The sequence below is a fragment of the Nycticebus coucang genome, chromosome 16 (genome assembly GCF_027406575.1).
Source record: "Nycticebus coucang isolate mNycCou1 chromosome 16, mNycCou1.pri, whole genome shotgun sequence".
Taxonomy (NCBI): Eukaryota; Metazoa; Chordata; class Mammalia; order Primates; family Lorisidae; genus Nycticebus; species Nycticebus coucang.
Window position 1 is genome coordinate 1,745,661 of NC_069795.1, and position 13,193 is coordinate 1,758,853.

General features: G+C 57.8%; 1 protein-coding gene across 2 annotated transcripts in view; it reads left to right on the top strand.

Moving 5' to 3' along the window:
• ITGB2 (integrin subunit beta 2) overlaps nucleotides 1–11,982 on the top strand; it is a 37,370-nt gene extending 25,388 nt beyond the window's left edge. For both annotated transcript variants that reach the window (XM_053564248.1, XM_053564249.1), the window contains 8 exons: nucleotides 2,141–2,230; nucleotides 3,507–3,647; nucleotides 6,106–6,293; nucleotides 7,941–8,185; nucleotides 8,616–8,835; nucleotides 9,064–9,266; nucleotides 11,075–11,241; nucleotides 11,512–11,982. In XM_053564248.1, the coding sequence (XP_053420223.1) occupies nucleotides 2,141–2,230; nucleotides 3,507–3,647; nucleotides 6,106–6,293; nucleotides 7,941–8,185; nucleotides 8,616–8,835; nucleotides 9,064–9,266; nucleotides 11,075–11,241; nucleotides 11,512–11,574 (1,317 nt within the window). In that variant the 3' untranslated portion in view covers nucleotides 11,575–11,982. The remainder of the gene's footprint in view (nucleotides 1–2,140; nucleotides 2,231–3,506; nucleotides 3,648–6,105; nucleotides 6,294–7,940; nucleotides 8,186–8,615; nucleotides 8,836–9,063; nucleotides 9,267–11,074; nucleotides 11,242–11,511) is intronic.
• Nucleotides 11,983–13,193: the final 1,211 nt, after the last annotated feature.

Genomic DNA, 13,193 nt, shown 5'->3' on the forward strand with positions numbered 1-13,193 from the left:
AGTGTGTCCAAGATGCTCAGATCTTGTCAGACCTCCCCAGACCATTCTCAGCTTCAGTGATTTGCTGAAAGACTTGCAGAACTCAGAAAAGCCACTAAAGTCACAGCTGTGGTGGGTCCAGAACAAAGTCGCAAAGGTAAAAGGTGCACAGGTGGAGTCCAGGAGAGACAGGCCAGGCTGCCAGGTGTCCCCTCCGGAGGAGGTGTGGACAGCGCTGCACCCTCCCAGCCACAATGTGCAGCAACACACTTGGAGCACTGCCCCTGGGAAGGTTCACCCAGGCTTGGGGGTCCAGGGTTTTTACTGGGGATCTGTCACAGGAGCCTGGATGACCCCTGTCCCCTGCTTCCCGAGGTCAATCTGACACTGCCCAAGGCCCCACTCCATGTCACACTGTGGGGCCATCTGGTGGGGTCTTGCCAAGCAAGGACAGCAGCTCAGTGCAGCATAGGGCAGTCTGGGAGGCAGCTGAGAGGCCACCCTGGACCAGGACCCCACAGCCCCCATGCCCTTGTCTATGAGTCAGCTGTGACAGTCCCTTCCTCACAAGTTGTGGCAGGTTCCAATCCTTGGCTATTAGTGGCAGGAGTCGGGGTCCAGAAGACAGCATAGGGACAGGGTGGAAGCTGGGAGTGGGAGACTCATCTCCCAACACCCCTGCTGTGACTCAGGGCTCACAGGCCTGCCCCAGCCTCAGTTTCCCACACCTCATTCACAGTGATCTTGAGTGATGGTCCAGGCGACAGGTAGCACATGTGGACAGCACCGGCCAGACCATCCTCAAAATGCATTCTGGGCCGAGTGCTTCCCCAAGCCAGGCTGGGCCCCCTGGCTGGTAAGATGGGAGTGGGCAGCGGAGGCCGGAAGAGGTATGGAGACAGGCTGTGGTGGTGCTTAATGGCCTGTGGAGGGGCCAGATCCCTTCTGGGGAGTCTGAGAGGGGATTAAGGCCAGGAGGGGACCTGGCAGCCATTGTGTGTTCCTGGAACCCACCCAACTATCTCCTGTGAAATGGCACAGGCCCTGCACTGAGCGAAGGTGGGGGAGGGCGCAGGGAGAGGCTGGCTGGGGCCATGTGCAGTGAGGGGCTCTGGTCGTCTACCCCAGGACAATCCTGGGCCAGCTGGGCCTGGCCTGCCTGGCCCCTTGCCACAGGGTTAACACGGTGATTATTAAGATTACTTTGTGTGTTAGGGCGGTGCCTGTGGCTCAGTGAGTCGGGCGCCGGCCCCATATGCTGAGGGTGGCGGGTTCAAACCCAGCCCCGGTCAAACTGCAACAAAAAATAAAATAGCCGGGCATTGTGGCGGGTGCCTGTAGTCCCAGCTGCTCGGGAGGCTGAGGCAAGAGAATCTCCTAAGCCCAGGAGTTGGAGGTTGCTGTGAGCTGTGCGATGCCACGGCACTCTACCCAGGGCAACAAAGTGAGACTCTGTCTCTACAAAAAAAAAAAAATTACTTTGTGTGCCTGTGGCTTAGTGGGTAGGGTGCTGGCCCCATGTACCGAGGATGGCGGATTCAAACCCGGCCCCGGCCAAACTGCAACAAAAAATAGCTGTGCGTTGTAACAGGTACCTGTAGTCCCAGCTACTTGGGAGGCTGAGGCAAGAGAATCGCCTAAGCCCAGGAGTTGAGGTTACTGTGAGCTGTGTGACACCACAGCACTCTACTGAGGGTGATAAAGTGAGATTCTGTCTCTACAAAAAAATAAAAAATAAATAACTAAATAAAATTACTTCATGTAGATGCATTAAGAGACCCAGAACCTACCGCTTCCTGATGACTGACCACATCTTACCATGGTCCATGCTCTCAGGCCACTCACCTACTGTGCCTCTGTGGTGGAAGGCCATCTGCTGGTGCGGCCACACACCCCTCCCCTGCCCAGTGAGGCCACTAGCCCGAAATGCAGGATGGGGGACTCACAGCACAGGAGCCAGCAGAGTTTCAGCACAGGGCTTTTTACGTCCTGAGAGCCAGTTGTCACCTGTCAGTGCCACCCTGAAGGTGGCTCTTGTAACCGAGCAAAATAGGAAGCTGTGTTGAGGACAGTTAGGGCCATTTTACACTGGTGGGAGCCCGGGGCAGAGGCTCCTGCAGCACCAGGTTCTAGCTGGACTGTGCCTGATCTTGCCCAACAGAAACTCACCGAGATCATCCCCAAGTCAGCCGTCGGGGAGCTGTCCGAGGACTCTGGCAACGTGGTCCAGCTTATCAAGAACGCCTATAATGTGAGACCCCCTTGCCTGCCAGGGCTAGCTGCAGCCTCCTGCAGCCCCACAACGCCCAGCCTGCAGGCCTCCTAGACACCTGGCCTGGCCACTTCCCGGGCCCAACATGCTATCTTGTTGATGGCAGGATGTGGCCACCAAGACCCCCACCTGGGTGCTCCTGAAACATGAGCTCCAGCCCTCTTCATTCTAGGCTCTTCCCTGCTGGGTTTCTGTGGAGAAATAGGGGGTGGACGGCTGGCAGGCTGGGTAATGCCCCCCGGGTCCCAGAAATCACAGCCTTGTGATTCTGCCTTCAAAAAGGCAGCCTGGGTTGGAGCATCTCCTGGGTATCGGCTCCCCAACCCCATCCTGGGCAGGCCCCAGACCCACCAAACTCCTGCCTGGTGTGTGGCCTGGCCAGTTGTACCCACAGCCATTCCCTGGGGGTCCCACAGTCCCAATGGGCACAAGTGGGCCCCTGGCACCAGAAGTCCCCAGCCCCTCAGAAAATGCAGCCCCAGGGAAAGGTGTTCCTGAAGGTCTGGCCTGGGACCTGTTCGGCCAGCACCCTAGGGCTGGACATGGCATGTGGGAGCCCCACAGACCTCTTGGCCTAGAGCCCCACAGAGGAGGCTCTGTGCTCCTCACAGCCTCCTCGAACCCCACACCTGGCAGCAGGCCCACCAGCGCCCCACTGCTGCCCACAGTGTCCATCTCCGTGGATGGTGCTGCCCACTGTGGCCATTTACCTGACAACGCCGTGTCCTCTCCCTCCACCCGTCTCTCCTCCTCTCTCCTTCTTGTCTCTCTCTGTCTCTCCATCTCTCTGTCTCTGTCTCTCCATCTCCGTCTGTGTCTCTGTCTCTCTCTCTGTCTCTGTATCTCCATCTCTGTCTCTCTGTCTCTGTCTCTCTGTCTCTGTCTCTCTCCATCCCTGTCTCTCCATCCGTGTCTCTCCATCTCTGGCTCTCCCGTCACTTAACCAACCTCTCCAGCTCCTCCCCTGTGCCAGGCACTGGGGATGCAGGGCTGAGGGCAGCTCCAGCCCCTGTTCTCACGGGGCTCATGTGTCCACGTTGGTATCTGCAGTTGGCCTGTCTGGGGGGTGGACTTGGGTGCTGGCAGCACTGCCACCCTGCACACCCTGCCGTGCTCTCCCTGGGTGTGTGTGTGTCCTTAGTCGATGCTGGGACCCAGGAGGAGGTGGAAGATGGAGCCAGATCCAAACCACTGGGAGGGCAGGGCCAGGAGGGCAGGACACTCAACTCTAAGCACAGCCACTCTTTGCCCACAGAAACTCTCCTCCAGGGTCTTCCTGGATCACAGCACCCTCCCCGACACCCTGAAAGTCACCTATGACTCCTTCTGCAGCAATGGAGTGTCACACATTGGCCAACCCAGAGGGGACTGTGACGGCGTGCAGATCGGTGTCCCGGTGAGCCTGGCTGTGCAGCCAAGGGTCTCCATCCAGCACACTAGCAGGGGCCCAGGCACAGTTCTTGGTGTGCTGACAAGGTCCTGGGGATAGCTGGGAGGACAGAGGGTCCCTATCCCAGTGTGCTGACAAGGTCCTGGGGACAGCTGGAAGGACAGAGGGTCCCCATCCTGGTGTGCTGGTAGGGTCCTCGGGACAGCTAGAAGGACAGAAGGTCCCCATCCTGGTGTGCTGGCAGGGTCCTAGGTACAGCTAGAAGGACAGAAGATCCCCATCCTTGATGAGATGGCAGGGTCCTGGGGACAGCTAGGACCAAAGGTCCCCATCCCAGTGTGTTGGCAGGGTCATGGGGACAGCTGGAAGCATAGGGGTCTGGGGAAGGCACACACAGACAAACTGAGGCTCTGTGGGGTGAGCAGGAGGGAGGCAGGGCTTCCAGTTTTCTTTCCTTCAAGCATCAGCTCTGCCCAGGCCAGACGCTTCCGGTGAAGTTGGATAGCCCCCACACAGCTTGTGGGTATCCCCAGTGCTTAGCGGAGATGAGAGAATGAAGGAAATAAAGACAGCCTAGGAGTTAAAAGAGTGGGCCCAGGGGGACCTTCACCACTTTATGCCAGGAACAGTGAAGGCCCGGTGTCCTGGGTTAACGCAGTATTTATTACATACGTTGTCATTTAAATCAGCTAATGAATAATCATGAGGGAAAGCAACAAACTGCACTCGGCCTCATCCTTACTGTAGTTACCACTTTAACTCGCTGCTCTTTGGCCACTTCAGCCAAGTTATTCTTTACTTAAACTCTACTCTGACGTTAAACTGAAGAACTGAGAGGCAGTTAATGAAACAAAGAACAAAGCTTAGAAGCAGGAGATGAAGGCAGACCCCAATCAGACCACAAATTCCAAGAGAGGTTGTGAGGCCTCCCGGAGCCTTGCGGGCAGATGGGCTGATGCCACACCACACGGAGAACTGGGGGGAAGAAGCATGTTCCTCTTATCTCCCCCAGAGAGGTTTTTCTCTCTTAATGAGATCTGGTGCTTGCGCTGTTCCCAGCACGTCCTGCACCTGCTGGTCAGCTCTTCCAATCCCCTTCACAGCGTGCCTCTCACTGACAGGCATGTCCCACCTCTGCAGGGCCCCCTCTTTACCACCTTCACCCAGAGTCCCACTGGGGGAGAGGCAAAGCCACCAAGAGACAGGTCTTTGTCTTAAAACTGCCAGCAGACTTTGGTGTCCTCGATGCTGCTTCTGTGGTCTGTGTGTGCCTTCCTCAACATCCGCCTCTTCGGTCTCGGTTCCTTGTTCATAACCTACAATCAACTTTTAATCGAATTTTCTAAACTACAATTTTATTTTTTTAATTTTTATTTATTTATTTTTTGAGACAGAATCTCAATGTGTCACTCTCAGAAGAGTGCTGTTGTGTCACAGCTCACAGCAACCTCAAACTCTTGGGCTTAAATGATTCTCATGTCTCGGCCTCCCAAGTAGCTGGGACTATAGGCGCCCGCCACAACACCTGGCTATTTTTTGCTTGTGGTTGTCACTGTTGTTTGGCAGGCCCAGGCTGGGTTCAAACCCACCAGCTCTGGTGTACGTGGCTGATGCCTTAGCCACTGAGCTACAGGTATGGAGCCTAAACTACTGTTTTAAAAAACATAAATTAATTGGTCATGCAGCACATCAGAACTATCTCTTCCTGCTAGGCACCCTGGTTCCTCCCACAGAGTTAGTCAGAAATGTCAGGAGAGGGTGCAGGGAGGCTCAGCACACTCCTTGGACCACGAAGTCACACTGATCAACACAGCAAAAGAACCCCAAATCCCTGGGTCTGGCCAGTGTAGACTGAGTGAGTGAGTGAGGACAGCATCCTGGGGGAGGCACTGGACGGGCAGAGCAGGTGCAAACTACAGATCAGGGCTGGATGGGACAAAAGCAGGCACAGGCCACACAGGTCACTGGAAATGAGCACTGAGAGCACTCTGGGAGGCCAAGGCGGGTGGATAGCCTGAGCTCACAGGTTCACGATCAGCCTGAGCAAGAATGAGACCCTGTCTCTAAAAATAGCCAGGCATTGTGGTGGGCGCTTCCCTGCTTAGGAGGCTGAGGCAAGAGAATCGCTTGAGCCCAAGAGTTTGAGGTTGCTGTGAGCTATGACGTCAAAGCACTCGACAGAGAGTGACAAAGTAAGATTGTCTCAAAAAAAAAGAAAAAGAAAAAAAAAGGCATTGAGTCCTTTGCCTGATATTTTAGGTTTAAATTTATTATCCAGTCATTTGATTTTTCTTTCTTCTGGCTGTCAATTAATACCCAGCAAAATATTTGCTTTTGTTGCATTTTTAGTATGACCTTGGAATTCCCCACATTGACCTGCTCCCTCCCAGAGCCCAGGGTAAGGGGGGCAGGGCATGATCTGGCCACCCAAGGGCCCTGCCTGAGCCCCGCCCCTCCCCTGCAGATCACCTTCCAGGTGAAGGTCACGGCCACAGAGTGCATCCAGGAGCAGTCATTTGTCATCCGTCCTCTGGGCTTCACAGACACAGTGACTGTTCAGGTCCTTCCCCAGTGTGAGTGTCAGTGCCGGGACCAGAGCCGGGACCGCAGCCTCTGCCATGACAAAGGCTCCTTGGAGTGTGGTGTCTGCAGGTGAGGAGGGTGCAGGTGACACCCCTCCCCCACCCCACAGGGCAGCATCTGCAGGGAGGTAGGTGCAGGTGACGCCTCCCACTCCCACCCACAAGACAGGCGCCTCAGGACTCCATCCTGTAGAAGAAGGTGGAGAACTGGGCTTTCGACCCAGAGCCCTCCCCGAGCCCTTGCCCCTGGGTGGGCACCAGCAGTGCCCACCTGCACTAGCCATGTTCTAGCCATGGAGGGCCCATGCAGGGGTAGTGGTGGACTGGGGGCCTCTTGGCAAAGCAGGGAGATCCATCTCAGGGGTGTAGGGAGCCCCATTGTATATACCTGAGGCAGGTGACTTTCTGTACCCAGCCTCACTTGTCCCTTGTGGGCCTATCTCTTTCTGACCTTAGGGACCTAGGGCCATCAGGCCAGTAGCCCTGGGGCACGCCCCAGCCAGAAGGCCTCTGGGACAGGTAACAGCCATGGCAGCCTGGTCCCCACAGTCCACCCTGGATGTGCTCACACCCCGAGGCTCAGGGTGCAGTCAGGGTGGGTGCCCTGCCTCAGGGCAAAGGGTGGGCACAGGTGTGTCCAGCAGGGAGCTTTTCATGGCACAGGCCAGCAGCACAGAGAACAGGCCGTCCTTTCACACCACTGTCCACTCCAGTCCCTGCCTGCTGCCTGCTGCCTGCCCCAGGGCTGGACTGCCACTCCCAGAGTCCCCATTCCCCTGTGCCCATTTGCTCAGGAACCCAGAGACACAGCCTGCTGGGCCAGAGTTGCTGGGCAACCCAGGCACCCACCCTGTGCCCCGGTCACCTTCTGCTCATGGCTGCTCTGTCCACCCACACCCTCATCAAGGTGCCTTGCTCGCCCCTCAGGCCCCACGACCCCCGTGCCTCTTGCAGCTCAGAACATGGTGGTCATTGTGACTGTCCCTGTGCCCTCCTCAGTGGCCACTCTGCCCTGTGCAGCTCTCAGGTGGCCTCCTCAGGGAGAATGAGGATGATTTAGTTGGAACTGAAGCCAGTGGCAGTGGGTCTCAGACACAGGTCACTGAGACTGTGTGCTGTGGCTTCCTCCCCTGGGGGGCAGGACAGCCATCGCAGGACAGCCTGCGAGGGTCATCTCTTTGGCTTCCTGGGAGTGCACTTGGCATCTGTGTGACAGTGGTTTGGGGACTGCTGTCCTAGTCTGACTAGACACCTTGTCCCAGAATCCTCTGGAAACCTGCCTGGGCAGCACTGCAGGTGGCAGAGGGCAGTGCCAAGTCCCCACCGGCCACATAGACCCTGGGGCACAAGAGGGCAGACACTGGCACCCTTGGAGTGCCAGCATCCCTGGATGGCCTGCCTTCAGGGCCCAGGACACAGCTCCACAGTGAGCCTGCCCAGACTCCCGCTCACAGCCAAAGTCACGCGTCTGCTTCCCTCTCAGGACGTCCTCGGAGGGAGCAGCTCTCCCCACACGCTTAGGGAGCACAATATGTGCTCAGGGGACGTCCTTGGAGGGAGCAGCTCTCCCCACACGCTTAGGGAGCACAGTATGTGCTCAGCAAAGAGCGGGAGCAGCGCGCCACAGCAAGTGCTCTCCAAGGCCGTGGGACCCCGAGGATGGGGTGGCTGTCCCCATCAGCGCTGCGGGCAGAGCTCTGACGCCTGCCACCCCCAGGTGCGACGCTGGCTACATCGGGAAAAGCTGTGAGTGCCAGACGCAGGGCCGGAGCAGCCAGGAGCTGGAAGGAAGCTGCCGGAAGGACAACAACTCCATCGTCTGCTCGGGGCTGGGGGACTGCATCTGCGGACAGTGCGTGTGCCACACCAGCGACGTCCCTAACAAGCAGATCTACGGGCAGTACTGCGAGTGTGACAACGTCAACTGCGAGCGCTACGACGGCCAAGTCTGCGGAGGCCCAAGTGAGCGCCGGGGCCGCCCGGCGGGGGCGGGGGCGGGAGGCGGAGCAGCCGCGGTCCTCGCGTGCTGGCACCTGCTGCAGGCGGGGCTTGTCGCTGTGCACTGGGGCAGCCAGTGGGAACAGAAAGAGGGGACGCGGGAGACAGATGAGCAGACGGCACCGGCCTCGGGCGACCCTCCGCTGGCCCTGCCTCCGTGTCTATGTCCCTGGGACTGCTGGGGAGGGCCCCAGAAGGCGATGGTCCTCGCCCACCCGGGGTCCCACGGGCGTGGGGGGCAAGTGGAGGGCGGACGGGCCAGGAGGCGCGGGTGGGGGGCGTGTCTCAGCACTTTCGTCCACTGGGGCGGGGAGGCCGCTGGGCGTGCGGGGCCTGCGGGCGGGGTGCAGGCAGGAGCGGGGGCCGGGGTGAGCCTCCCGCCCCTGCCTTCCAGAGAGAGGGCTCTGCTTCTGTGGCACGTGCAACTGCCAGATCGGCTACGAGGGCTCGGCCTGCCAGTGCCAGAAGAGCACGGACGGCTGCCTGAACCAGCGGGGCGTGGAGTGCAGCGGCCGGGGCCGGTGTCGCTGCAACGCTTGCGAGTGCGACCCAGGCTACCAGCCGCCCCTGTGCCAGGAGTGCCAGGGCTGCAACTTCACCTGCAGCAACCACACGTGAGCGCCCAGAGCCCGGACCCCCCAGAGCCCTCTGCGCCTCAGGGTCCCTCCAGACGCTCCTGGGCGGGGCCTTCCCTGGCCCCTCTTCCTCCTCCACCTGCGCACCTGCGGCTGGGAGCAGGTGTCCAGGGCCCTCCACCCCACCGTCCCCACCTGGCTCATACCCCATGGGCACCACAGCCCCCCACTTGAGCAACGCCAGGGCATTCCCCCCACCCCCTGCAGCTTCTGTGCAGAGTGTCTGCAGTTCAACACGGGCCCCTTCAAGAAGAACTGTAGCGCAGCGTGCAGCGGCCTACACCTGCGGGAGGAGCCCCTGAGCTGGAGGACGTGCAAGGAGCGGGACTCGGAGGGCTGCTGGATGACCTACACGATGAGTCAGCGGGACGGGTGGGACCAGTATGACATCCATGTGGAGAAAACCCGAGGTGAGGCTGCAACCTCCGGCCCAGGGCAGAGACCTGACAGATTTGAGGATGCTACAGGTGGAGGGTCTCCCTCCCAGAGCCCAGGCAGGCCCAGCTGGTGGGGAGCGTCCACCTGCTGCGGCCCCCACAGCCCCTCATATCCTCACTTGACCCAGGATGGGGGCTGGGGTAGACACCTGAGACAGTGCCATTCCTCTACGCACAGGTCCCAGAGTCCCAGGGCTGGTGACATCTCCCACCAGCGCTCAGATCCCAGCCCTGGAGCGTCTCAGGCAGGCTGGGTACCACTCAGCCCTGCTAATCCCTGCAGTAGCCTTACCTGCCTCCCAAACACTGCCTTTGGCTCTGGTCTGAACCTCACCCTGCCACACCAAGGCACAGTGGGGAGGGGTCCCAAGGTCGGTGGTCTCTGGGAGGGGAAGGGGAGAGCATCCAGAGGGGACCAGGAGGGTGTGTGGGTGGAGGCTGTGTGGACCAGGTCACCTTTGGGCCCTGTGAGTCCCAGGAGGGGGTTCAGGTTTGTTCCTGAACCCACCAGGAAGCCACTAGCTAGTTCTCAGAATTAGAGTGATGCATCTGAGTGGTGGCCGGGTGGACACAGACCTGTCAGGGTTGCTGAGTTCAGGAACCACAGCAGCTGGGGGGGGAGGAGGGTCTGGGGGCACAGCATGCTGACAGAGCTTGCCCTTGAAGGACACACAGGGGAGGAGGATTGGACAGATGGAGGGAGTCAGGACAGTGGGAAGGGGAGATGTCAGGAGGGCCACCAGATAATGATGACAAACGGTTCAGGGACACTGAGGCATAAGCTAAGCAGACACATGATGAGATGGGCTTGCAGGGTCTTAGACACACAGTCCCCAGATGCCGAGCACCCCCACCCATTCCCACTCAGAGGCTGGGGGCTGGGGGGACCACTCCAGGGACCCCATTGGTCATAGGCCAGCAGCCTACCAGGACTGTTTGTTTGTTGAGTTTTTTTGTTTTATTTTTTTGTTTGTTTGTTTTTTTGAAACTGAGTCTACTCTGTCACCCTGGGTAGAGGGCCATGGCAGAACTGGGGGGAGGCCAGGCACAGTCGCCACGGGTGCCAGGACCCTGCCCTGTTCATCCCTGAGGCCGCCTAACCCGCCCCAGTGCAGGGCTCTGCCTCCTGCCATTGGTTACTGAGGGGCACATTCCAGGGGCAAACTGGAGCAGAGACCCTTCCAGTCCACTCCTAACCACTGCGGGAAGAGGGCAGGGGCCCCTCAGGCACTGTTTCCTACCCAAATATGAATACTCTGCCCTGGTTGACTGGTTACCTGGGCGTCCTTTCTTTTCTCTTTTTTTTTTCCTTTTTTGAGACAGGGTCTCACTGTGTGGCCCCCAGTAGAGTGCCATGATGTCACAGCTAACAGCAACCTCAAACTCTTGAGCTTAAGCGATTCTCCTGCCTCAGCCTCCCAAGTAGCTGGGACTACAGGCGCCCACCACAATGCCCAGCTATTTTTTGGTTGTAGTTGTCATTGTTGTTTGGCAGGCCCGGGCTGGTTTGAATCCACCAGCTCCAATGTATGCGGCTGGCATCCTAGCCGCTGAGCTACAGGCACCAAGCCTGGACATCCTTTCTTGTCTGGGTCAGATGGAACCACAGGGCTTAGCTTGTTTCCAGTGGGGGCAGGGCCAGGGTGGTGATGGACAGTGACCCAGGCAGTGGGACCCTCTGTCAGACTAAATGCTGTGCAGTGACCATGGACCCGACAGCACACACGGGCTGGGTGAGAGAGGGAGGGACTGACTCTCTGGTGTGTGTGCTTCCTCCCTAGAGTGTGTGGAGGGCCCCAACATCGCTGCCATCGTAGGGGGCACCGTGGCAGGGGTTGTGCTCATCGGTGTCCTGCTCCTGGTCATCTGGAAGGCTCTGACCCACCTGAGTGACCTCCGGGAGTATAAGCGCTTTGAGAAAGAGAAACTCAAGTCCCAGTGGAACAACGTAAGTGGCCGTCCTTGGGGGTCCTATGTGGAGGGGGTGCCTCCCATGCTCTGACCGCTTGCCGCTGGGGCCGTGATCATCTGTGTGTGGCCAAACACTGGCCCTCCCCAGCAGCTTATTCATGTGACACTGCCGTGGGTGGAGTCTGGCCACAGCAACCGGAAGCAGGTGGTGGCCCAAGCAGCTTCCACCTTGACCCAGTGGCCTCGGGGAGAAAGAGCCTGCTCTGAAATCTCCCACTAACAAGCCCATGTTTGCATTTCTCACCAGGATAACCCCCTTTTCAAGAGCGCCACCACGACAGTCATGAACCCTAAGTTTGCCGAAAGTTAGGAGCCAATCAGCAGGACTCCCACCACCACATCTCCCCCATCACACAACCAAGACGCTTACAGCTCTAGACCGTGGCACCAATTAACCAAAAATCCACTGCTTTTTCTATTCTTAACCTGACAGATAAAGGCAGGTATTTATATAGACACCCCCCAACCAGGAGGAGCAGCCTCCCCTTCTGATGTACACAGATCTTTCCACAGGAGGGTGGGTGGGAGGCAGGGAGGATTGCTTAAGTCTTGGGAGGCTGGACCCAGGGTTTCCTATGTGCAAGTTAGGTGAGCGGTCTGGTTAAAGGTGATGCCAGTTTGTTTATATTTAAACATATCAGAGTATAAAACAAAATTGATTATACTGTTAACCAATCATGTGCATGGAAAAAAAAATAAAACCTCAGTGCAAGCTGTCCACAGAGGCTGATCTCTAACCTTGGTGCACTCGGCAGCTACCTCAGCTGCCCACCACCCTTTCCCATATAAGGGTGTGGACCACCTGCAGACCGTGGGGCTGCAGAACCCCCATGGGGCAGGGTTCTATTTCTTTTTTTCCTTCCTTACCTGTTGGGCCATGCCTGCAGAGCCTCTCCCTGTGCCCTCTGTCCCAAATCCCAGGTGGATTTCCAGAACCGAGGTGGCAGCCCCACCAGAGACCAGAACAGAAGCAAACAGAGAAATGGGCATTCTCTCTGCTTTCAGGTGTGGGCCTGCTCTTGGGACAATGGTCATGAAGAGAGTCATAAAGAAGCTCACTTCTCATGGGTTGTTTCTTGGGGAGACTGGGAAGTCATTGTTGGTCTCATATCACACAAGTGCACAAGCCCAAGTCGTGTGTGACTATAGCATGTAGAGGTATCTGAGGGTGGCAGACCAGATGGGTAAATGCCCAGATGAGGCCCAGGGCCCCTCAAAGCCCTGGGTTTGAGACCCAGGGTCAAAGTCTTCTGTAACATATCCAAGCCAACCTGGAGCTGATGGTTATGGCAGCTCTTAGTGAGCTCAGCCCCAACTGGAGTTTTGCCTTCTCCTTTGTATGCCTCCCTTGTGTGCCTGTTGGTCTTGTGTTTCAGCAACTTATTCTTCACCTGGTTACACTGTCCACAGTTGGGACCAGGCCAGTCACCATAAGCCTGGAGTCCTCAGACCTCTTGCGGGGGGTGCTCAGAGGGAAGGGAGGTACGTGAACAGCCCTAGGCTTTGCTGAAGCAGCTCACAGTCTCAAAGGAAATGCACTACTGAGCCCCACACAGATCCTGCTAGGAGCTCTGGACATCAGAGAACACCAACCATGACCATAGCTCAAATGTTCCAACATTGACGCTGTGAAGCTTTTACCCTAGAAAGGCCCTCGGTCTGGGCAAACTGCACCCCTGTCCATCCTGGGCACCACTGCAGACCTGTAAGTGGGCACAGATGGGAGGTATCTTCTCTGGGCTCCTTGCTTTTACTGCTAAACGCTCACATGTGTGAGAATCTCCTGTGGCGCCTGACTCGGACCTGGGACCTGGGCAGGTGGGAAGGACTGGAAATGGCCAGATGTTCTGGGGTATCCACACTAGTGATGTGTCCCAACTCAGGGGCCCTTAACATAGATGCGCCTGAGATGATGAGCACAGTGGTGGG